General features: G+C 32.1%; 1 protein-coding gene across 5 annotated transcripts in view; it reads right to left on the reverse strand.

The window, feature by feature from the left end:
• Positions 1–27,049, reverse strand: part of LOC118200099 (uncharacterized) — a 210,591-nt gene that overhangs the window by 6,836 nt on the left and 176,706 nt on the right. For 4 of the 5 annotated variants that reach the window (XM_085809573.1, XM_085809574.1, XM_035372107.2 and 1 more), the window contains exons 7-11: positions 25,176–25,291; positions 22,742–22,811; positions 15,677–15,745; positions 12,242–12,381; positions 10,670–10,844 (exon numbers count right to left, since the gene is read on the reverse strand). In XM_085809573.1, the coding sequence (XP_085665699.1) occupies positions 10,701–10,844; positions 12,242–12,381; positions 15,677–15,745; positions 22,742–22,811; positions 25,176–25,291 (539 nt within the window). In that variant the 3' untranslated portion in view covers positions 10,670–10,700. The remainder of the gene's footprint in view (positions 1–10,669; positions 10,845–12,241; positions 12,382–15,676; positions 15,746–22,741; positions 22,812–25,175; positions 25,292–27,049) is intronic. The other variant, XM_035372172.2, reaches the window with a different exon arrangement.

Consider the following 27,049-nt stretch of genomic DNA (forward strand, 5'->3'; position numbering starts at 1 on the left):
GATTGGAAGACCTTTGAATCCATACTGAAAGGTTCTCCTTCAAAACTGGGATGGAGCTGGGCAAATTTCTTCTGTCACTTACAAGATATCCAAGACTTAAGCACAGGGTACAATTGCCATTTGGCCATAATAAAATTCATGGATTGATCTAATGTTACTGTCAAACAAGTGAAAGAGTCACAGAAGCAACAGAATTCTCCACACACAACCACATATATGTATTTAGACACCACCTTGAAAAAGCCTTATTAACAGGAGTTTCCAATTTACATGGCATTTTTTTCTGCTTCCTTAAATTTTGAGTTACAGAAGTTTGATTGCATTTATGTTAAGTCTAATCTTCAGTTCTGCATAAATGCAGCATTAACAAAAGTAAAATCAAATAATTTTCAACACAAAAAACTCAATACTGATTATAACAAGCATGACTAAAGACCATCACGTAACATTTATGTAGTAATTAACTATATTGCTTATAAAAAGATAATGTTTAATGGAAGTATGAAGATTAAAATGTGTTCCTCTTTTTGCTGTACAGTGAAGTTTTGAGGATTATCATATTTAGGTATCAAATTTTTTTAATTTCCTGCCTCTAAATTTAATAGAACAAAAGTCTAAGCTAATAATTTATATTTCCTGCCTATATTTGTGCTGCTGCTTGAAGGCACCCCCCCCCAAAAGTCCTCAACAGCCTAAACAAAATCCTTGCTTCTAGAGTATAAAGTACCTCTAAAAATCTCAGCTAAAATATTTTATTTTCTTGCTGAAACATTGAGTCATTAACTCAATATGGGATTTTTGCTAAAAGTTGGATTAGTTTAGAAGGTGCATAAAAATACCGGCTGCAACTTCATCCTATTTTGACACACAACCCATATGGGACAGAATCTGAAGGATTTTATACTACTATCACCAACCTCTTGAAAATATTTCATTTTTTTGATGTAGAAATAGTTTCTAAGAGTAAAGAATGTAATTCTTTGCATTCTGTAGAACCTCTAACCATTAGTTTTTGGATATTTTTATTACGTTTTTCATAAAATTATTAAATCATCTGCAGACCCGACTGTGAACTTTGCTGCACTATAGTCACAAACCTACCTGTTTAAGATCCAGAATTGAATTTATTGGTTAGTGCAATTACTTTCTGCTACCCATAGTACCATTTTTTTACTGGAGTAACAGATTTTATATATGAAGATACAGAACTAAATTGGAGTAACAGATTTTGTGAATGAAGATACAGAACTAAATATGAGAAAGAAAAACTTCAATCACTACCAGTTTAACAGAAAAATGTTTCTAAGAAGTAGAGACTGGAACTAAAATAAACAGTTTGTGATCCCAAAGAATGGATACAAACATATATTCTGCTACACTAAGATACACACAGACTATCTACAGATCATACTAGTAACAGATCTATACTGACATATGCACTCGAAATACTTAAATTAAAAGAAAAAATATTTTAATAAAATTATTTTTATCAACAGTGGTATTTATACTCAGATGCATTGCTATTTAACAAACATTTTAGTTTATCTGCTGTTTGTTAATCAATATTTTTGAACAATACATTTTATAACTGCAAAGAGATAGGTTAGGATTTGCAGCATAAGATCAAGCTAGATTGAAACTAAGTTTTCATAAGACAATTTTTTTCAGTTTTGAAGAGTCTCGCTTAACTATCTTTGCATCAAGGAGTGAAATATTTAGCATCACACTGTTAGTAACATGACACTTAAATAGATGAAATATGCCATCCAGTAAACAAAATATAGAACAGAATTAAATTAAGAAATAAGATTTTTAAGCACTCAAGGAAAACACAGCAGGAATTCAAACTATTAACCTTCATTCATACCATAAGGTCATTAGTGATAATACACATTAAAATTTCAAACAAAACACATTTGGCAATAAAATAATTTTTATTCTTATCACAATGGGCCATATTGCTAATAAAAAGCAAGAAGCAAAGGGAGAATAACGTAACCACCAACACAAAGTCAAACATGATACATGATTCAACTGATATAGTAAGGTGTGAGCTTCAATAGAAACCTTTTGTGCTATCCCATTACAGAGCATTTTAGTGGAAACTTTGATGATCATAATTTAGAAATGAAAGTTTGGGGATTAAAAAAACATATGCTGATCAGTTTACCCAGTTTTGATAACTATGGAAGCTTTCTGTTAGTCATATTGTAAATATTTTAATTCTATATTTGATCTGTATTATTGTAGTACTTAATATTGTTTTATTTATTTATTTAATGCTTTTAGAATGGTAATTTTTTTATTTATTTTGTGTTTAATCTCATTTGTGGCTACATATATCGCATTTAAGTACTTAGTTGCTTCATACAATTGCAGAGCTTTTAATTTTGAGTGTAACATCTTAGGAACTGTAAAACGTAGCTCAGTCAGATTAAGTTCTGTAGGCAATTTCGTTCCTAAGAGGCCTTAGTGACAATTTTTGTCAGTCGCCAACCTGGTAACTTTCTGGTTCTTCCATAAGTTCCCGAGTCCATGCTGCAGGGTATAAACATGGGTCAGAGAGCCAGGGAGTTCAGTTGTGAATTAGCTGTGAGACTTAGTAGTTAGTTGAACTACCAATTAGGGTTTACCCTGAGAGTGATTTGAGAAATTTTGCAATTTTATTTCATATGCTAAGGAGAAATTGGTAAAATCTGCATTCTCCTTCAGTTATTTCCAACAATTATTGTGCTATGCATGCTATTCACTTACTTTATTTTCCTAATAAATTGTTCATCTCTTCTTGCTTATCTGTACTCATTATGTTACAGAACCATTCATGATCCTGTACTTTGTATCAATTGGTGTCAGAATTTGGAGTTTCTCTGTATGCCGATAACCAGGATAATGGAAGAATAGCTGAAAGCCCTAATGAAAATAATTGCCGCAAGTTCTGCCGAGAAATCGATGGAAGTGAATGTTGCAGAAATGAGCTTTCTTGAAGCAAATGCCACTGATACGAAGAAATTTATCAAAATATATGCCACTGAGATGAGGAAAGCAGCAGCAGAAATGAAGGAGAGTATTGTTGCCATTGAAAGTAAAGTCATTAGTGCTTTGAATAAGAAAGTAGCCACTGCAGAAGAAAAATTACAAAGACAAACGGAGAATACCAGTCAAGAAATCTCTGCTGTAAACAACACTTGATAAAGTTCTAAGATAACAACAGATGTTTGTGAAACCAGTTTCATGGAACATATAGGTAAAAAATTTCAACTGATTTCTCAGGCACAACAGTAGGACCCTACCAAAGTGTTAAATTTGGCAGTCTATTTATGAGGACAGGCAGCAGACATCTTACAGCTGCTCCCACCTGAAAAATGTTTGGATACCGACACCTTAATTAATGCACTAAAATTGTGGTTTGGAGAAATATTCCTTAAGGATTACCTCTGGCCGCAGCTTATGACTCGAAAGGACCCTATAAGAACTGGGAACGGACATAAAATGTTAATACAGTTGATGCAACTAACCTGTAGCCACAAAATTAAAGACACATTGAGTCTCCAGTATTTTGTGGATGCTGCCAGGGATCCTCAAATACATAGTGGATAACAAAGACTTTCATGACTCTATTACCTATCATGAAAGTGCAGATTGCATAAAATGCCAGAAGAAAGAATCATTGGCCTGTAAGGGGTGTCAGCACTACAGATGACAATAATGCAGAAATACAGGGTGGTCATAAAAAAACTTTCCCAATATATGAATGCCCTAGCAGCCTTTAAATGCAACTAATAATAATGAAATTTCAGATATTGCGATTTGAAGATATGCAGTAGAGATTGTGATGATTTTAAACACTAAAGCTCTCATAGTTACGGTTACAGTGAGAAAATTTCGAAAGGAAACATTCAATTTTTTCTTGCACAAATTGATCCATGAGCTAAAAACTATCAACGGCGTTGGAACAATACACATATGATGAAAATTTTCAACATAAAACATTTGTAAAGAAGAGCATTGTAAAAGACTAATGACAACAAGAGAGGAGAAGGTAAAGAATTTTATTGGAATTACAAGTTTTCAACATGCCCGCCTTCATACACAATAATGCACTACATGCAGGAGATTGTTGACAACAATAAGGAATCTGTATGACTTCACGTTTTATAGCCATCTTTTAATTCTGACAATTCGTATGGATTTGATGTGCACACCTTAGGTTTCAGATAACCCCAGAATCAGAAATCCATCAAAATGAGATCAGGAAGATGTATGGCCATGAAACTTATATCAAATGACCCCACTCTGATGGATTTCTGGTCCTGGGGATATCTTGAAATCTAAGGCCTTTGCACTTTCTCAACCTCCATACTTATTACAGAAGCTTTCCCAAAGGTTACTCTCAAATCACAAGGTCTTCACACCACCTAACAGAAACAAAGCAAAAATTTTCACGGACTGATGAGTGTGAAGAAGCATTTAAAACTGTGAAGAAGGTTTTATTTCATCTCCTGTGGTAACTTATACCCAACCAGAATAAGATTTTATTCCCGATACAGACACCAGCAGTGAAGGAATTGGAGCTGTTCTTTTACAAGAAATTTATGGCCAAGTGGAAGGCATTGCCTGTTTTTGTAAGTCTCAAAACCAGAAAGAAATTACTGTGACACCAGGAAACAGCTGTTAGCCATATTATGAAGGCAGTAGAACATTTCCACCACTACCTTTACACCTGGAAATTTCTGCTGTACACTGACTATGCATCATTCAGTTGGCTGCTTCATTTACAAAATCAGAGGGTCAAGTGGCTAGATGGATACAGCAGTTACACAAATATTACATGGAAATTTGACAAATTATAGAAATTTCACATGGGAATGCTAATGTACTTTCAAGAGGTCTTTGTGCAGAGAAGTGCAAGCATTGTTTGAAAGTGGAGTATAAAAGTGGAAACATGGCTTTGAAGTTCCATTTGCCAGACAAATTAACACAAATTTCTTAGTATCAGAGACTGATACGAAGAAAGGCACCAAATGATAGATTCTGAATTGAGGCCATTATTGGACTTAATGGAAATGGTGAATCAGAAATCCTACTGGCAAAATGTGGCATCCTTTGATTTTATGACAAAAAGATACTGGGCTTTGCGGAGCACTTTTCACCAAGATGGAGTACTCCACTACAAATGGGAAGTGGATGACAGAAAAAGTTTCAAATGACAGCTTATCTTACCAAGATTTAGAGTGCCTAGTGTTCTGTCAGAGCTTCACATCAGTTCTACTAGTGGCCATTTTGGTATAACAAAGACACTCCACAAAATTCATGAATGTTTCTTCTGGGACAAAGCAGTTTAAAAAAGTGATGCAAGTGGAGCTCAAAAAGGCTACACAGAGGAAGCACTATTCCAGAATTGCTTTGGGCATTCTAGGACCTTTACCTCATACAACTAAGGGTAAAATGTACATCCTAGCTGACATGGACTGCAACAGTAAATGGCTAAAAGTTAATGCTGTCCCTGATGAACAAGCTTAAACTGTTAGTTATCATGGACTACTTCAGTAAATTGCCAGTAATCTTATGCCATCTTTGATCAAGAAGCTTCAAACGATGCAGACGTCCAAGAGAAGAAATGGATTTCATAATTTAGAGTGCCTCTCATTCATTTTGATCAAGGAACAAACTTCACATCTTCCAAAAGGTTACTCTCAAATCACAAGGTTAAAATCTCTTAAAGGAACTTTGCGGAATTTTTAGAATGGAGAAGACTCAAACCATTCCTTTACATACAAAGTCAGATGGCATGGTGGAGAGATTCAATCAAACAATCTTAGCCCATCTCTCTCTATATGTATCCCAAAGGCAGCAGGACTGGAACCAAAAACTGTCATAGTGTACAGGAGTGCCTTTCATAAAAGCACTGGATTTCCTCCACTGCAAATGGGCTTTAGACCATGAGACTTACTCTTTACATAACTGCCAGACATACTTTCTTTGTCTGAGCAGTATCTGGAAGATCTGCAGGCACATTTATAGGATGTTCACTGGTTCACCAGAGGAAACATTGACTTAGCCGCTGAGAGGATGAAGATGAGACGTGATACCATACTGACAATGTGAAAATTCAAGAAAGAACATTCAAGTCTGTCTCCACAACCTGAAGTATGGCTTTGTGAGTTCTCCCAAGCTACAGGCATCCTAGGAAGGGCCCCCAAGATGTCTATAGTTTGGAAATTCTTTTGAAAACTAAGGTCTGTTGCCATCTACTTGATGTCAACTGGATAATTCAAATATAACCAAAAAAGAAATAATACATTTTCAAAAACTGTGACTTAACAGTTTTTTTTAAATACCCCATTTTCCAATCTTAAGAAGTATTATGATGCAATAATGTATTAATAATTTAAAGTCGAATAAAATTTTGGAGGCTTCGATTCAGGCATGTGGCATTTTTAACATTTCATTTGAGCAAAAAGAAAATATTGTTTATTTAAACAATAATAAACAACTGTTATTTTACACAGATTTTAATCACCACTTACGAACTGAAGATTCTACTTTTAAAATAACCATACTGCAAATTTTTTTATTCTCCTCAAATATTTTTATATTAAAATAAAAGAAACTATAGTTTGGGTGATGTGAAGGCTACTTTATTCAATCAAGGCGATGGAACTTCCATATTATGCATATGATAAAAATATCAAATTTTGTGTTTGAGATTGGGCAAAATAACTTTGATCTTCTGTCTTTATGCACAAAAAATATAAAAATTTGCTTTTTTTGATTCAATGTATTTAATGAATAAAAATTTAGTTTATGTAAATAATGAAATACACTTGTAAATACGAAGTAAAAAAGTACTACATAAATAAATGGTATTGATATGAATGGATTAAACTATGGTTATGTGTAATTCTACTTTCTGAAATCTGTTTGATCGATTCCCCTTTGCTTTCGGTTCCTTCATAACAGCTCCCTGTGACTGTTTTTCTCGATTTCTTTCTCGTGAATGCAATGTCTGTTAACTTGTACATTAATCTTTTAAAAAATTACATTTACAACTACACACAGACTCTTAAAGAATAGATTATGATATTTCTAACATTTACAGCTTTGAAAACTTTCTCGAATTGGTAATATGATTGATATTTTACAATGAACAGTTAAAAAAATAATCGATATAACATTTATTACAGAGTAAATAAATTTCTAAGGGGCTAGCTGAAATTTATATCTAATAATCTACATATTACAGCCATGTTTCTGTTTCAATAATGTATGATGAATTCTATTAACATAAAATCTATTTTGTAGAAATGTGCACTTAGTGCATGACATATAACATAATTCATGAAATGTACTGACAACTTTATCATACTAAAGCTCAATAAGTTATATTAATGTATTATATAGATTGGCAGCATTTATGACAGGTTATTAAATATTTTATTATAAAATTATCAAAAAATAATAGAACATTCATATATTTTGCAGACATATTTTTTCTGGGGATATATTTTTTGAGGTATTCTTCCAAGATAACTTTTGAGGGACTCTTTTTCCCAACAACATGCGTAATAACGCCACACATTTTCTTGATGATTTTTTTGAAATAATTATAGATGCCCATTTATTCACATTTTCAATCATTCGAGGTAATCCTACATTACCTGGGATAGTTGATATTCTACTCTACATAACTAAAATCTGATTAAACAAAACTTAATTATTGCAAAACCTATATAAAATATTTATTGGGGCAAACAATAACGTGAATTAATTAATTCAGATTTAAATAATTTCCCCTTTGCAATTCATAGCTTAGCATTGTTTTACGTTAATTCAGCCAATGTAAGTATTTCTTTTGTTTTATCATTATCATCCTGTTCTTATAAGGGAAGAATTTAATTTATTTTCAAATGTCTGTTCTAGAAGTCAAAGTTGTTTGCAAATAAGTACAATGCATAATGTAGTAAATTAGCTAAGTATACAGTTTAAATATACATGTTTGACATGTTTATTGTTTCCAAAATCATTATAATCTCATATCATGTTTAAAAACCTATGCTTAAAAATTAGACTAGAATTCAGTACATGAAGGCTATCTGTCTGAAGGGAAGGAAGCCCTCGTGGAGGACTTTCTACAAGAAACAGGTTCGCATTCAAGTTACACACGTGGAAAATCAACCATGGAGCCAACCTGCTAGCCTGGGATTGAACCCTGTTCAAATTCTCAATAATCAGCAACCTTAACACCCAGCCACTAGTGGGTCTCCTGCTTACAACAAACAAACAGAGTATTTACAAGTTAGAATGATTGGCAAAATGTCTGATTAAACAAAATTCAAGGCAAAATAAGACTAATGCCAGAATAAAAATAGAAATGCTTCAAAAAATGTGCAGGATGATTTTAGAGGTAAAACCTATTTTTCCGGTTTCCCAGGAGAACTCACAATGAAGTTTCTTAAGAAAAGTTTTTTCTTTTAGTGGGATAGTGGCTGTGACCTGTACATCGGGTACTTACAAATCTATAATACATGTGCAGATATAAACAGAGAGAAGTAACTAATAAAGTATTTGGATGACATAATCTCATCATTCAGATCTTTAAAAGTGTTCAAACAGTACTGCTGAATTACTGTATTTTTAAATTCTTTCCATTTTAACTCAACATGAATATTTTTATTCTGATTAGTCTCATCTGTCTCTTGTTTGTATATTACATCTAGTTGTCTCCTGTAGACATTTCAGTCTAATTATTTTGAGATTCAAATACGATCTGCCATTTAATTTAATACTATTTTGCTTTAGGTTTGAGCCATTTTAAAATAATTAAATAATTTATTCTGATTAAAAAAAAATTCTGTTTAATTTTTATTAAATCTTTATATCCAACACTATGCATAAAAAGTGCTCGGTAGTCTTAAAGCTAACAAAATTGATTTCAGATATATTAAAAATAAATTAAATTACAAATTCCTTAGCTGACATCTTTCAGCTTACTGAATACTTCCCATTTAAATATAGATGGATTTGAGCGACTGTTTGCAATTAACAAAGTAAAAAATGTGGTTTGGGCCCCTAACAGGAAAGAAGTGGTTTACATCTGGAGGAAACTAGTATTTGACAATCAGTAGATAACATACGTCTATATATATCTAAACTGGTTATTGCACACTTTCAGAGAAGTCCCTATGAGATAATTCATTCTGTGTTAAGAAATGACAAAAACTTGTTCAAATAAAAGAAATCTAAAAATTAAATGCTTACTACAGGAAACAATCTGATGCAGAAACTACACAACTTCCTTGTATGGCCTATTAAATTATACACACTTCTTGTTGCCCTTCATTTAAACTTTATCTCTTAGAATTATTTTAACTTGAATAACCTAACCCTAAAGGCATGTTGAAATTGACATAAAAAATTGCAAATTTTGAAATTAAATATCCCTGCTAATTTTTATTGTATGGAAGTCAAATTTCTTATAATTTTATCTTTTCATAATAAATGCAAAACTTTCCCAACTACAAGTACAGAAACCAGGAGACCACATTAAAAATTGGATTTTGTTATTTGTCAAAAGTAAATTAAACAAAAATTTGACATTCCCAAAACATTAATATCTTTGTCATTTAAAACACTTCTATAATTAATTGAGTGTAAAGGCTGGGTAAGGACTTTTAAGATGGATAAGGGAGTGGTATATATACATATATATGTTTGGTATTGCCAATTGCAATAAAAAAGGGAGGGGCACAACTAGATGTTACAGCTGCCCATATACATAATCTCAACATTCTACAGCGAATCGTTTTTGAGTTATGCAAGATACATACATACACATGTACAGACATGCCCCCACATCCCATTTGAATCCATTTTAAAAATCTGTTTTGGAGAAAAGAGTCCTTTATTCTGCGCATACGTACAGATGTCATGCAAAAAAAAAAAAGTCCAAATGAATTCAGGAATGGCCAAAATGGTTATTTCTATTGATAACTTACATTTTACGCTACTTCCTTTACTTTGTTCAAGGAAGTAATCACAATTATCTAAATGGGAAAGCCTAAACACAGTGAAGCTCTTCCAAGGCGACCATTTACAGTTCTAAATGATTACTCTTTTATGAAGCAAGTTGCCTTAGAAAGATGAGATATAATACCCAAATTTCACAGCTACACTGGTCACTTTTAGAAGTGGTCATCTACGAAAGATGGTTCACCGTATGATATAAATGTTCAGAATGAATGCAGAGCAAGTCTAACTGATAAGCAAGGTTGGGTTGAATTGTATTTTGGAAAAGCATGCAAGGGCTAGCTGCCTACGAGAGAGTGTAACTTTATCCCTTTGCCTAATAGTGTTACCATCTGCTTGTTCTTCTGAAATGCTATGACCTATCTCATGATGATTAACTATTAGAAAGAAAAATGGCTCAAACCATAAAACCTTGCCATTCTGAGGGCAAAAACCAGCTTTAGAAGGTTCCAACATCAAACACAGATTAGTGGATGAAAGCAATAATGTGGGTTATAACAAATTCTGCATATGCTTATATGTACCTTCTTTTTTTAAAAAAATTTATTTTAGTGTATACAACCATGATTAGAAAAATATTTAGTGACAGTACTTACTCCTTAAAAATACATACTATGTCTGTAAAGTTTCTACTAAATATTACCTTCACAAACTGCTTTAAACTCCTTTTATACTTATATAGGCCTAGAAGACAACAGTTCACCAGTGTTTAAACGTCTTCTCGGTAACTCTCCAAACATTTCAGTACCATCAGTTACACTACAAGCAATAGCACGCATGCTTGCAGCGATCTGTTCTGGATCTTTGATAGGCGACATCTAATTTTCATATGAAAAAATAAAAATTATTAGATATAATACATTTATAAAAAAATATATTTTACATATTCTATTATACTATACCCTCAAACCTGTTTTTGCACGTTCATTTTTTGTGTGGTACTAGTAGTTATATTATCAGAGTGCTACCACACAAAAGCAGGTTTGAGGTACCAATAAATTTTGAGTAAAATCTCTGTCACTTTCTTGAGAACCACCATCTTAATATAAATAATAGAAATGAAGCCTATTTGTGATGTTTCAGCAAATGACAGGAAATTTCTCAAACCTGACTAGGATATTTTCATGGATGCAGAAAAGGGCAGCATTATACCACCATTCTGAAACTTCCTTCCTCAACTACATTAGCCAGGCATAAAGAAACAAAAAAAATATATTTCTCTTTTTGACGACTTAATTCTCGGGGAAAAAATTTTGCCCTTATATCTCATATATGAGACAGCACAGCAGACACATTCTGAATAACTCAATGAAATAAATGCAATCATTCTTGCATTTATTATTAGTTACTAATGCCAACATTATAACTTCTAAAAATAAAGTCTGTGATGATAAGTAAATTTAAAAAAAAATTAGAAAACACCAATCCAATGATAAAGATAGCAGTAGTGGAGCAACCTGAAATTAACTTCAATCATTAAATCCTGCTCTAATAAAGCCCTTGTGTATAAAAATGGTTTAACATTGATTAAAAAAATATTAAATGTATTTTATTAATTAATACATATTTACAGACAAAAAATTTTGCAAGCAGAACTGTTCCTGGAGACTAGAAACATTTTACTCCATTTCAAATACATAATAAGAGTAAATTGAAAGTGAAGGACAAGAGTATTTCATACATTCTTTTAAAATTATCAAAGGTGTAGAGTCAGTTTTGAAAATGCTTATTATTTTGTGCTGGTAACACATTTTAAAGTACCTTGCTTCATAAATTTATCAAATGTACAGTAACTGCTATAAAATTTGTTTTCAGGTACATTTTGATAAGCTCTCTAATAAGAAAATCAAGAAAACAATAATGTACTTCAATGGCTATTAAGAATTCATGTATTTCACTTAAAAACATCACAGGGATTGTGGCAATTTCAATGAATCGTGATGTGAAAAACATAAAACATCAATAACACTAGAATTATCAGCAATAAATATACAATTAGTTTCATATTGAAAATTTGTTTGCTGATAGTCATGTAGTTCTCATCTCAATAAAATCCTGCAACAATTACAAGAGCTATAAAGATCATAATTTTAGTATATGCATCATATGGACACAGTTTCAGGAATTAATTGCTCGATATAAGGTTAAGCCATGATATATGATGGTAAACATCTGAAGTGCAGTAAGAAATTAGCAGAAAAACACTTATATTTACCTTATCATCCTCATCATCAATGACAGAAAAGTGAGAATAGTTTGAAAAAGCTGGAATGGACATAGGAAGTGAAGTAGCACACATTAATGGTTCTTTAGGTTTCCCTTCATCAACATACTCAGAGGCATTATTTTCCCATTCTAAAACAAATGTTACAGAAGAACATTACAACACTTTTCTTAATTAAATTGTTAAGTTTACAAGTAACATAAAATTTTTAATTTCCTTTCTAGGGGGGAGGGATATGTTACACACTAAAAGTTATCTTTGATATGTTTGCTTCCTTGACAGAATATCTAGCCTGATATTGAGAAGTAATGCAATAATAAGAAGAATCACTCATGTTGGTGACCATGCAAAATATTTAGGCCGCTTCTTAATGTCATTCTCTGATAAATATTGATACTTTCCCCATGTTGCAGAAGCTGTCAATAGATGCCAAATGGCAAGTAATAATGAGAGAAGATGTAATACTGTATTGGTGTGCAAGACAAAAAAGGGGGCACGCAATTCCATTTGCCTTAGGTGCCAAAATTTGATAGCATGGCTCTAGTACCTATGCACACCAAATTTTCTGCAGAACAAACAATTTTAGTTTTAATTTCTTTATGAATTATATTACGGTCATGAGGTATTTGTTTACTTATTTCCTATTTAATATATCTCCACACAATGCAGAAATCTAAAAATGAAAAGCTCAGCCATATCATACAACATAAAATATGAGACTAAAGTTCGTACATCAAAAATGGACTCTGCTGAAGTCTGCATCATAAAATTATATTTACAGTAAAAGCCCAACTATCCAGTATTGGTATTTTAAAATGTTCAAAAAATTTCATAAATGAGAGATTTGTAATGCATTTGTACAGCTTGTAATATTATTAATGCATATACATTGCCACAGAATACTGTGAGGTCAGGCCACAATTGTAAGTTCATTTTGATTTAACATAAATTCAACTAATTATCAATCAGTTTCATTTCTTTTAAGAAAGGATATAAACTGTGTCTTTTCTCAGTGTTTGGAAAAATGATTACTAATTGGAACTGCAAGAAGGGGACTATTTTCAAAGTTACACAATCCAGACATAAAGAAATGCACAATATGCGACTTATGTTCATTTAAACTTCTGCCAGAATGACTGGTGACATCTCCAACTTTCATCTTCAGTGGGATTATAACTGGATAAGGCCTACAAAGTAGTCAGCTTCTAAAACAATAAAATGCATTCTCTCCCCCCAAATCTTAATTTTAAATGTAGGCTTTTGATGTTAAGTTGACACCAAATAATGATTGTTTTAATAATTTTAGAGCAGAAAATTTTCCTATTAATTTCGCTTTTCTAATGTGAATTCCATTTCTTATATGCTCAACTATCCAGAGTTTTCAGACCTTCCTAAATATTCAAGCTTTTACTGTATGTACAATTAAGTTTTTTGAGTTCACAATAGGCCCTGTTAACCTTCAGTAAATATGTTTCCCTCACAAAGCTGGATATGCTATTTCATCTTGAAGACAGATTTTAAATGATCATAAAGAATACATCTATATTCAAAAATAACTCATAAATTTAAAGTACATAACAATTTAGAATTTTATTCTAATAGTAATTGTTACTTTAAATTTGAAAATAGCCAAAATTATCTTAATATACCATACATACAGCCTTTGCTTATTAATTTTATAATGCATACTAATTTAAACTTATCTTTTAAAAAGCATGGATTAAATTACTTAATTGCGGCAAAGCACATACAGGAACCTGCATATATACTAAGTAATGTCTTTGAGAAAGATAGTTTTTAAAAGAACATGCTGTAAACAAATTTGGTTGGAACTATAAAACTCCATGTTTTTGAAGCTTTAGCAATTTGGCTACAGGTGTGATTCCATAATTTCCACATTTCAGTCATGCAAGAGATTAAAAGCTTTAGACATATAGTAACAGATTAAGTGTCATGTGGATCACCAGATGTAAACCTTCCATTCAAGCTACACTGTGTGTTGTTGATTGATGCAGCCTGAACATAACACCTTGATAATGCAATTTTAGTTCAAACAATACTTAAAAAGTTATATGAGAAAATTATGAAGAAAGAAGATGGAATTATAACTAAATTAAGTTTAAAAAATATTAACAAATATAATACAATGGAGTAGCAGAAGAGTCATTTTAACACAAATGTGCTGGCATTGCTAGAATGAATTACTTTCCTAACACAATATTTAGCATTTACATTTTTAATGTTTTAAGCAAAATTATGACTTCAAACACACACAAACTAATTTATTTTGGTACATGTCAGTTTTGCCTGTGATCCAAGTGCAAATTGAGGTGCCATAACTCGCACAAAAATCAACAAAATTGTGCTTTTAAATAAGGAAATTTTAGCAGAGTGGTAAAACGCAAGGCCAAATCTGAGAGTGCAAGTTCGAATCATGGAGATACCTTTATTTTCTTCTCTCTTCTTAAAGAGTAAAATTATACACTCTGTTTACCTGAAATTGCAGATTTGGCACTTTTTTCAATTTTACCGTTTTCTCAAACTCGCTGTTCCAAGCCTTCACTTTGCACTTAAGTATCTTAGCTTCATTTCAATATGTTTTCATACATTATGTGCATACATATGGAATATCATGAAATGCCAGATTTAAAGACTTTGTGCACCCAGCATTTCAAACTATAAACAGAAATGAGAAGGAAATGAAACTCTTTTTAAAAAATACACTTAAAGGCCTCTATTTTTTAGGTAATTTTTCACATTTCACCTCCATATGGTTGTATGCAAAGTTATATACAACTATGCTTGTTCTTGCACATTCTGGAGGAAGATAAAATAATCCTTTCTAGGAAGAGTTGTTAACATGGTGTTAAACTGAAAACTGTCATCATTTTTAATCCATAGGGGAGAGGCAGAATTCACAATTCTTATTACTTGAGTCTGGGTTCCCTACATAGTTTGGGAATAAACATTGCCACACTTGGCGATTAATTGTTAATTCCTGGAAAAACCAACAAATAACTACTTCTTTATCATGATAATTCATAACATTTTAGGTAAGCAACAACTAAATATTTTTTAAATAACTGTCGACTATGCCTGACCGTAGTAATCACTTTGAAGTTATTTCTCTTTGCTAGGATTAGATGAACACACATGTTCTCATTTTTTAAAAATCTAATAAAGGTTTTTATGCTACCAGAATCAAACGTCTACTTAATTTTATACCTAAAATTGCTTTTTTTTTTTTTTTTTTTTTTTTTTTTTTGTTGATTATGAGCTTTACACCTAATTTATATTTCATTCCTTTAACATTTTAAAAAAATTACCTTGAACAGGGTACATAAGTATTAAACAATTCTGGGCAATAAAAATTAACTTCTTTATCTACCAAAATTTTTAACTCAGGACAAAGAATATGTCACAAACCATCTGAATCATCATCTGATTGACCAGAAAGAGATTCCTTAACATCAAATTCTTCCATATCAAACACACCTAAAATTCCAAAGATAAAAAAATTAAAATATGCAATTTTATTTTCATTTATTCATGAATAACAAGATTCATTCACGATCTGACATTAATAATAAATAATGAGAAGAAATGAGTTGAATTACTCAGGTTAAACAGTATGATTATCTTTGCAAAATTAAACCTATTATATTCATAAGTACAGAAACTTTGCTATTTCCTTCTGCTTTTGTAATTACAACATGAAATAAAAAAAAGTCAACAAAATTTTAAAAATACTAAAACAGAAAAATTAAACAACAATCAAGTAATTTCTTTTGTTAATTTAGTGGCAATATCATTAACCATTTGTGGTGCATTATACTTTAAAATCGGAATTTCAACCGAAAAAAAAAAAGTTTTATGCAGTCTATCTAGGCCTAAATGAGTATACAGGTAAAAATTTTGCATAAATTGCACTTGTCGTTTTAATTCTGTGGGTGTTCCATGAGGTGGAACACTGCGCCGCCAGAGATTTGAAAAGTGCAACTAAGTGAGCATTGCAGTGAAGCACGGAAATGAGGAGGAGCGTTCTTATAGTAAAGAAAAAACATATACACAACATTCTTGAATAAATACGGATAAATAAGATAAATATATGTATATACGCAAGTTCTATATACAAAAATATTTACAAATTTTCTGACTTCTTAGCTTTGTGAAACTGTTCAAAGCATGTCGCACCTTTTTGATAGAAGCACAAACCAACTTTGCAGGTTTTGAACACAGAACGTGTTTTGTGCAGCTTCTTTTCCATGCAACAATATGTTTAGAATTCCAAGTAATAACTCGAGGCTGCGTAGAGGGGCCTGGGTAAGCTGGATCATCAACCTTCTCATCAAATAGATGAGTTTCATCCAACATATCACAATAGGATTACACAAGTGGTTCAGGAGCATATATCTCAGTATTGCTGCTATCTTCATGATCTGGTTCAGAATAAGAGGGTAATTCATGAAGCACTTTTAGCGCTTTGGAAAGACTTAGACCTCTCCGTGTTATTTATGGAAAATTAATAATAAAAAATTAACTACAATTAATACTAACAGTAAAGAATATCTACACAATTATTGAAAATAAGTGGAAATGAGACTAAAAAGCGACAGAAAAAAATTCACACAGCTCTAAGTAAAGATGTCTCGAGCTACTGATAAAAATCCCGCCTGAAAATTACTCACAAAAATTTCAAGATGACCATATTAGAGATTTCATAGCACAAACCAACCCTCAAGACAGCTTTGTTTCAATTCATTCCCCCAAAACAATGGAAATAGAAAACATATACTACAGATGTTTTCTCCTAAGACAGATGTTGTGATGTGTAATAGCACGAGATCGCTAAAGGCGCAGTATTCCCGCTAATGGAACACCCCATTTTATTCAATGATTCTGCCTATGCTTTTTGTATGAAAAATGTAAAAAAAATATACAACAAATAACATAGAAGACAGCCATCAAAATTATACAGAAATTGTTTTTCAAACAAATTTTTTTTGTATCGCCAAAAAAATGTAGAAAATTATCAGAAAATAAGTGGATTTTAATAACACATCATAAATGAAAATTCTGGGTCTCCTTGTGCAGGGTTCATAGCCACATTTTAGTTAAAAAAATAAGCACCTGTCTAATTACATCATACACAACTGCATAACCTTAAAAATTAGACTTGTAATTTAAAATATGAGAAATGATTAAGAGAGAATAAGCATTACCTCAACCATGGAAAATAATTACTTTTTTTTTGTTTTTAATTTTAAATAATAGTTCAATTTACAGAACTAGTTTACAATGAGAGGAAAAAAAAACTATGAAGAACTAAACTATATTACAAGATTTACAAGATTTAATGATGAAATTTCAGTTAAAAATAGAGAAAATAAATAATAATAAGGCATATTTATTGTATTCGCTTGGAACCTAATAATAAATACAATTTATTTTTCCACTCATATTGATATTTAAATAATTTAAATCTAATTTCTAAACATTTTCTAAACTTTCATTGTATATCAGTTTTCTCTTAGCAGATATTGCAAGCAAAGTAATTTAAGTAAAAAAGAGGAACATTTCTGAAATCAGAAGACAGAAAATTTGCTTCATGCAGTCATCTTTAAGCTTAACTGACCCGCCTACTTTCAAATTGGCGAATATTCGGACAGTCGGGCGTAACTTGAAGGAGCGGATGGGGGGGGGGAGACTGTAGCCGCTCTTTAGATTTTTCCGCTAAATAAATGCTTTTGACAATTCAATATGAGCATCATATAAAATAAACCAATGGAACTAAAAAATATTCTGCTTAGCAAGCACAGTAAAACTCTTTCAAGTGTTCATAAACAAATCTCGGACTGAACATCAAAATTAATTATCTCTGCAAAATATCGCAAACGTTATTGCGCAATAAGTGCGCCGTAATTCTTCCCTACGTGATATTATGCAATCGGAATTAACAACTGCCGATAGTGGGAGAATAAAGAACGAAATAACTGGGGTGTTTTTCATTCTAATTTTCAACAGACGGCGTTAAATTTCCGGAATAGAATCATTCTTCGCTTGGGTTGGTAGACCGCAGAACTTTTAGTCCTATTCAATCCAGGACGGTTATTCTACGCTACGAGAGTCGACAGCAAGTTGTGGGCCGCCAAATGTCGCTGCTAGTGAAAAACAGGTCTACCCGACATCCTATATTCTCTGAGTACGGAAGTTGTAGAAAGCGCGCAAAAAAGTGTTGCCGCGTCGTCAATCAGGGTTGTGCAGTTGACGTACTAAGTAGATAATATATGTATATGTTTTCGCCGCTGATTTTTTTCATATTTAAACGAAGAATACGGTTGTAGATCTCTGAATCGGTGGCGAATTTATACAAAATATGTTGATGCTTTTGCTCTGCCAGATGTTATCATTGCGTATTTCAGATTGCCAAAATTTACGGTTATTTTAATTTGCAATGAACTGATAAAAGTATTTGGAGCCACATTCAGAAAACAAGAACACAGTTTCTACTGAAAGAAAGGTTATTTATACTATTCCTGAAATTATAGATATAAATGTTAATTATATGCTTTAAAAATGTAGAAGATAACAGGTTTATTAAGCACATATAGACATCCAATAAGCTTCTACTCGATTTATGCACAGCAAGAATTACGTTTATTTTAAAATCTAACAGTTGAATACCTTACGAACAATACTGTACACAAAAAGAAATGTCGTTCATTATTACGCGAAATTCACACTACTGTAAAATAAAAATTTAAAAAACAATTATAAAACTATAAAATAGCTTTATAATATTTTTCCAGTAGCAGTATTACTACTAGTGTGATACTTTTAAAAATAAGTTTTAGCCCAGAAGGGCTATTAACTTCATTTTGCCATTTTGTAGCGTTTCACTTTTCAAATCGTTGCCACTAAATATCATCACACTGTATTATATTTAAAGAAATTAAATAATGAGAAATCTGCATAAATTTATGAATGTTTCTCGCACTGTGATAAAACAACAGTACCTAGAGCCATGAAATTTTGAATAACGTAAGCCTCCATCCTAATATAGGCATCTTGGAGGCCAAAATTTGGAACTGGGAATTTGTTTTATTATCTATTTCATATTTTGTAAAGCATTTATGAGTGTTTGATTAAGAAACTGAATGATTTCAAAGCGAGCAATGGCAACATTGTACGGGAAAAAAAAAAAGAGGAAGAAAACATTTTCATCTCTAGCGCGCGAAACTATGTATCGGAAATTCTAAAGATACACTCTTTTTGAATTGAATTTTATGGTTTAAATGCGAAGAACATGATATTTAATAAATAAAGGTAACACGCAAAAAATTAAAAAAACCCGGCCTTTTGGGAGTAATATAAAATCTGAAAGATTTCAGATATTTTTTTTTTTTTGTGTGTGTGTGTGTGTAATTTTATTACGCTTTAAAATTGGTTTCTAAGGGAGGACTTTCTGAGGGAGACTGGCTTGTATACACATTACATACGCGGAAAGCCACGAAAACGCCGATGCGGGCAGCTCGTTCGTGGTATTCGAAACTCGGACCAAACTACCTGCGTTCAGCGACTCTACCGCTCGGCCACTGGTGGGCTTATTAGCAGAATTATACTGTATTATTATTGTATTATGCTATAAAGCAACAATGCTATAAGACTGAGACATACCTTTAGAATTTCCGATGCATAGTTCCGCGCGCTAGAGATGAAAAGGTTTTTTTTCCTCTTTTTTGTTCATGGAATAGTACTTTTGTAATCCATTAGTATTAAAAAATCATTGTTTCTTTGCAAACTTAAAAAAAAAAAGATACTGTTCGTAGCAGAGTTCTCATTTTTATATTGTAAAAGAGATATTGATTATTATTAGTTTTCTATTTAATGTGCCGAAACGCTGGTTTGACAAAAATTTCAACTGCAGAAAAATATTTAAAGAAACAGTGCGAATCCGAAAAAAATCACCTTCAGTATATTTAAAAAACACTGATAAATTTATAAAATAATTTGAATTAATATAAAAGATTTTCTTACATGAAATTATCCAAGTGCATTTAGTTACAATATTATTAACGCGAATATTGTTTGGTGTAAGGGTAAAGAAAATATTTTTTCGCGCTAAATTAATTAATGGATTATTTATTTTGAGGGGGGAAAAAAAAGCACGAAAATCCGTGTTTAAATTATCGCGAAAAGTCAAACAAACGTTTTGTCAAAGAACGATTCATCTTAATCCGTGTTCTTCAATTTCCTATATACGTCGTACATTGATTATTTTTACTTTGGTACTTGCATTGTGAAAATAATATTATTATCTTTTAATTATTTTCACAGAATAAAATCTTTTGAGAAGGAAGAATATTTTAAATAAGCAGTTTTTATATATATATAAGAAATTAAAATAACAGCAATGTAATGTTAAAAAAAAGTATTAGTAATTGTGTGACAAAAATTACAATACGAATTAATCACACATACAGGATAGATTAGTATAATTTTGGTATATATTTTATATTGAAAAAATATTTTCTTTCATGTTAATTATAGAATAAATTATTTAAAACATTTTGATGCGTGTGCGATAGCTGAATGCAGCAGCAATCGGCCGTACTGTAATAGCGAATGAATTTAAAATTGTTTATTTCTAAAAAGATTTGAAGTAAGCTTAATTCATTTACTCTTATCTATTTACCGTTGCTTTCATGGTATCCCATATCACTCTATATTTCTTAGTCCTGAATTCCTGCGTTAACTTTCCCCTTAAAAAATGGATAACATAGCAGCATATTCTGCTGCGTGTTGGTCATAATACTGTTTTGTGCCATTTTTTTCAAATTACAAATGCAGTGTGTGAGTTAGTGAAATAATGAGAGAATATTCCTAGAACTTCAGCCAGCACGCGCTATAAATTTCGTCACTCGTCTGTACTGCAATTGGTCTAAAGCTCCTTGAAGCCTTGTCCCCTTTCAGTAAAGTCAAATGGACTCACCCGCCCACCAACTGAGGACCACAGAATGGCTTTCTCCGATAAGTTGTGATGGGTTGTCTATACCTTTTTTTTTTTTTTTTTTTGAGTCAATATTGTTCCCCTCAAGTTGTAGACAGATCCAGTGATCATAGAATAGGCGTCTAGATTGAAAAGTGACAAAAAAAAAAAAAAAAAAAAAAAAAAAAGGTCTGTTGCTTGTTTTGCAGCGAACTGTAACAGTTTGAATATTCAAGATTTTGCCGAGAAAGGGGAGACCTCCCAACCTTCGTACTGTATAATGTATTGGCCAAAAAAATGAAATTATTTTGACTACTTGATTACTTTCCCTTTATTTAAGCCATTCCGAATATTATTCCTTAGAAAGCCAATCTGTGTTAAAACACAATCATTTTTTGAAGTTTACTATACTTCAGCAGTTACTGCAACTATGTTATTATAAACATTCATACATATGCTCATAATATAAGCATAACGATCATAATAAACACGAATATGAACTGACCAAGCAGAATGAGAATGCAAATTTTTAAGATCTTGATAGAAATTCAAACGTGTGTAGTATTTGAGTGGGAGGAAAAGAATGCCGAATGTAGCGGAATTTTCTACTGCTTTCGCAATTCTTTGACCAATAGACTCTTTGTGCCACCTGTCTGTACTCTTTGTGCACACCAAAGGTTATGTTAATGCAGAGAAAGGGGGAAAAGCTATTTCCGGGAGTATGACTCACCATCTGACGTTCCATATTAGAAAGAAAAGTTGTTTATTTAGTTTTGGCTTTGGTACGGGGAAAAATAGCGCGTTCATTAAAAAAAAAAAAAAAAAAAAGCACTAAAAGCAAAAAATAAACACCAAAAACAAAAAAACAAAAAAAAAAAAAAAAAAAAAGGGCTTTAAAGAAAAAGTAAGCACCTATAAGGGCCTTTATATTTTATTTTCAAATATAAGGACTTATAAGCACTTATAAGGACTGCTACGAACCCTGTTGTGATATGCTGCCATCGACTATTTAAAAAGAGAAGTTCGAAGTATATTATAAAGCCATTTTTATCCATTTATGGTTGAATTTAACGGTTTCAGAAGCAATTCATGTTGGGTGTTCCATGTAGTGGAGCACTGAGCAACAAAGGGCTAAATGAATTTGGAAAAAATACAGAGAAACTTCAAACAGATAAAGTGCTGATCTAGAAATGCTTGCCTATGCCAGAGGTGATTTAGTGGAAGTCTGAAGATGACATTGGCTCTATCAGTTCCTTTTCCATTGCCATTGCAAACAAATTTATTAACATTATAACCAAATACTGACTTCCTGATGTGTATATATTTTAATTCTTTCATATAACATACACAACAAACTCATATTCATGTGTTATGGAGTGTCTGTGATATACCAGTGTTAGAATTTGTCCCGAATACTAAACACCAGAAAGTTTGCGTTTGCAGCATGATTCTGCTTCACCACCGAAACTTATTATTGACATGCAAATAAAAACCATACTTACCACCAACATCTATACTAAGAGGAGCTCGTTTAGGTTCACGTTTAACTTTAGCTCGGGGACGGGCTGGATTCTGCATAAAAAAAATTGCATTTTACATTCAGGCAGAGAGATAGATAGGAAAACAAACAAGAAATCTGAAAATTAAAATTGAAACAACTCTTTTTATAACGTACATCGAGCTGCAATATACAAAAAAGAAGAAAATATGTAAAAATAAGCATCCTAAGGATATGCCAGAAACTGAAAGTAATAAAAATTCAAGATATTTTCTCCTACCTAGAGCAAAAAGATCAAATTATGCAGATACTAAAAAAGGCATAGGAATGCATAATTTAAAAGGATAAACAAAGTTTGATAGTTTCATTTGGTTATGCCAAAGCATGCTACGGCTATCTGCCTAAGTGAAGGGATGCCTCTGAGAAGGACTTTCTAAGGCAACTGGCTCATATCCACGTTACACATAGGGATTATTACAAAATGTTTATGCAGAGAGCCTACTTGCCTAGAACTGAACACAGGTTGAATTACCAGTGTTCAGAGACTCATTTGCCTTCTAGTATGCAAAATGCAGTTCACAAAAATTGAAGAAAAAAGAAGGGAGGCAGCAATAAACCACATATATAAGTAAACATATTTACAAGTAAACTGAAAAATGTAACAGCTAGTGAATAAAAAAGATGAACTGCAGTTTTGAGTAATAAAAGTAAGAGAAATATATATAAATTCTAAGTAAACAAGTAATTTAAAAAGCTGAATACTTGCTCTGAAGCTGCCATGTGATAAATCAATAATTTATTACAGTCAAAAGTCATTAATCCGGACTCGTCGGGACTTCGGCGATTCCGGATTATCGATTTTTCTGGATTATAGATCATCAGTTTAAATCTCATAAGATGGCATGCAGAAATTCTAAAATTAAAAATATGAAACCGTAATTTATGAAATAAAGAACAATTATGATCTAAAGGGTATCAAAATTTGCAAAAAGAAAAAGCTTAATATTTATTTTACTTTATTAAACATTTCTTTCAATGTAAGTTGTTTAAGTTTTGCTTTGTTTCATGTGATAATACTTTCTCTTTAATTGTATTAAACAGACATAATTTCTTGTTCAGTTACAAAGTTCCGCTGTTCAAGTCCTATAATTGCTGTGTCGAGAACACCGACTAATTTGTCAATCGAAATTTTTTCGTTTTCAATAACCTCTGTTACTTTTCTTCGCTATCGGAAACGAATTATAATGACGAGGAACTTGTTTTAAATCATATCAAAGACGGAGCATATCGAGATGAAATACTACATTTAAGGAATTATAAGCCAAATAAAATAAAAACATCTGCGCTGAAGATAAGGATAGTGCTGACAGATGAACTTCCAATTCATTACGCGCGCGGCGCGGCGTTCCCCCCGCCGAGCAGCGTGAAATTGATAAACAGATTTCGGATTTCAAAACGTACTTTCGCTTTAGATCCTTTACATATTAACAAATATATATCGGAAATTCTATTTGATATAATCGAAAGTTTAAGCTTACTTTTATAAAATTGCTCTTACAGTCTGCAAAAAATAATAAGCCGGATCCAATTCGAAAATTAAGGAACAACGCAATCATCAACATTAACTGAAATAGATAATTAGATAATTTTAGCTTATACGTCCATTATACATAAAACGTGCACGCGAAAACGTATTCTGCACTTGCGCACACTCATATGCACAGTCGTAAAAGGTCTTACGCGCACGCGTAAACGCCTATGCGCATGTGTCAACGCGGCGCATGCGCAGAAAGTTTTTAAGTTTTGAGGTCCGGATTATAGATCATTCCGAATTAACGACTTTTGACTGTATTAGAAATGTTTTTTAAATATATCATCTCCAAGAAATATACATATATATTAATGTAGGCATAGCAAATGAAATACACCAGATATGTGCTACCCCCCGACCATAACGCAAATTCAATTAGGCCTGAATTACCAACACATACATAAAATTGTGAATTTTTATAAAATACATAAAATTATGTGCCATATAAAAAACTGAACTTTCAGTATTTAAATGTCAATACAGTATATAAGAATAAAGAGCTTTATTGAATTAACTCTGTGTGAAAATTCAGTTAAGACATTAATTAAATATTATTATCACTTACTGTACACATCCTATAAATATGGAATACTCTATGGCAGATTTACATATGGAGATTGCTTTGTCAAGTCATCAGATAAACAATAAACTATTAGTAATAACTCTGATATACCTAGAATGCATACCGTCTTAAAGTAAAATTACCATCAATGAAACTAATGTATAGAATTATTTTACATGCACATAGTTAAACTTTGCAGTGTAGTATAGAATTTGATATATGTTAACATATATACATGTGCCATTTGTAAAATGCTCATGTAATAAACACTGTATTTATACTTACAGATACAGTTCTTCTCAGGGATCGAACGTTTCGTTCCTTTGAATTTCCGTCTAGGGATAATTCGGATGTCTCACTTCTATCAAATGCTGAATCTATTGACGTACATGACTCATTAGCTGAAATCAGCAAAGTTAACTTTTTACACTGATATTAACAAATTGTACAGATATTTTACTGTTTTCTTAGTTAATTACTATTTAAGCAAAACAAAAGAAAATAATTCTAAACATTTTAGGAATATTTCAGAAATGGAATTATAATAGAACTTTTCTCACCATGATAGAAGGTACAAAATACACACACAAAAGAAAATTACAAGACATAGCAATTTTACTGGCAGCTAATGAATAATGATCATCATTAATTACAATTACAGAAATACTGCATATTTAATTTATTCTAATTGGAAATCAACCGTAAAATTTAGCATTGTAACCCAGCATCAATATACAAGTTATACATCAATATCCGAGTTACTGTCCCACTTCAACGGTAGTGTATCGATCTTGTGATGTCGAAAGCTCGCTTGATCACATCGCCATCTATTAGCACAGATGAGAAATGCAGCACCACACCCACTGCTGCATTGCAGTACACTGTTTTCTGACATTCTTGATTTTTTAAACAATGTTTAGTGTAATTAAGTGTTAGTAAATTATGGAGTGATATGTTTATCTACGATATACACACATTTCAAAACTGTGGATATGATACAGTATAGTTTCAGGATGTGTGCATTTATCACATAGATAAACATTTGACTCCATAACTTAGTTTCTAACATTTAATTAAACAGTATTTAAAAAATCAAGAAGATCAGAGATCAGTGTACTACAATGCTGCAGGGGGGGGGGAACTGACTTTTTTTCTGGGAGGAGAGGTGAGTTGTAAAAAGAGTTCTTGTGGTATCGATATGATCAATAGAATGATATGATAGTTGGTAACAAAAAAGGATGGGTCAGGAAATACTGAAGACAGTGCAAGAATTTGGCTTCCTTTCTGGTTGGTAGCACCAAAAGTTTATAAGCATATCACACTGATATATTCCTATATGCAAACTAGAGAATAGGTCAGACATATAGAACTAAGTGAAAAATTTCTAGCTAGTTGTCACACGTCTGTGAAACTACAATGCTCAGCACACATTACAGTGGATGAAACCCTGCAAATTTTAGTGTGGGCCAAATAAAACCTTTTTTAATCATTCTCCTTTGAATTAGGTAGTTGAAGACCTACTGGTGTCCTACCAATCACACGTCACACAGCTCATCGACTGAAATGAATCCAATGACAGTGAAAATGAGCTGTAAAAAGTGCCACTGGGGAAAGGCAATGAAGCTACAGACCAGTTTGCTAGACATTCTGCAAGATGAAGCAAAATCTGCAATAGTATAAGAGTTATGTTCATGTGATCTAAATTGGGCAGTCTCATCCAACTCTGTTATCACTGACAGATACAGGCTATGTATATAATTACCACACCACTTGGCTAGAGAGTGTTGTTTGTACTTTGACAGCCAGGGGCAAGCAGGATGCTAAATGTACCAGGATGTGGAAAGGCAAGATGCCTAATAATATATCTTCAATAGTTATATTTTTATTGTTAATAAATTTTGTTATTATTTGAAGAAAAACCTATACACCATTAGCCACACTGCAACATCAGATGTAGAAATGGTGTAATCATCAGAATGAACCATCAGATGTAAATAATGTTCTAGAAACTGGAATATCGGAAGTAAATGGCCATTATTGGATTATAATTCTGAGAAGTTTGGATACTTTAACAAATTTCCATATTCCGGACTGTGGAGGCAAGCTACTTAACCAAGCTAAATCAGCAAAATATTTTAGTGTTATTTTAGACTGTGCAC

This window comes from Stegodyphus dumicola, chromosome X2 (genome assembly GCF_044657685.1).
Source record: "Stegodyphus dumicola isolate Sdum_Otavi_A_Nest chromosome X2, ASM4465768v1".
Taxonomy (NCBI): Eukaryota; Metazoa; Arthropoda; class Arachnida; order Araneae; family Eresidae; genus Stegodyphus; species Stegodyphus dumicola.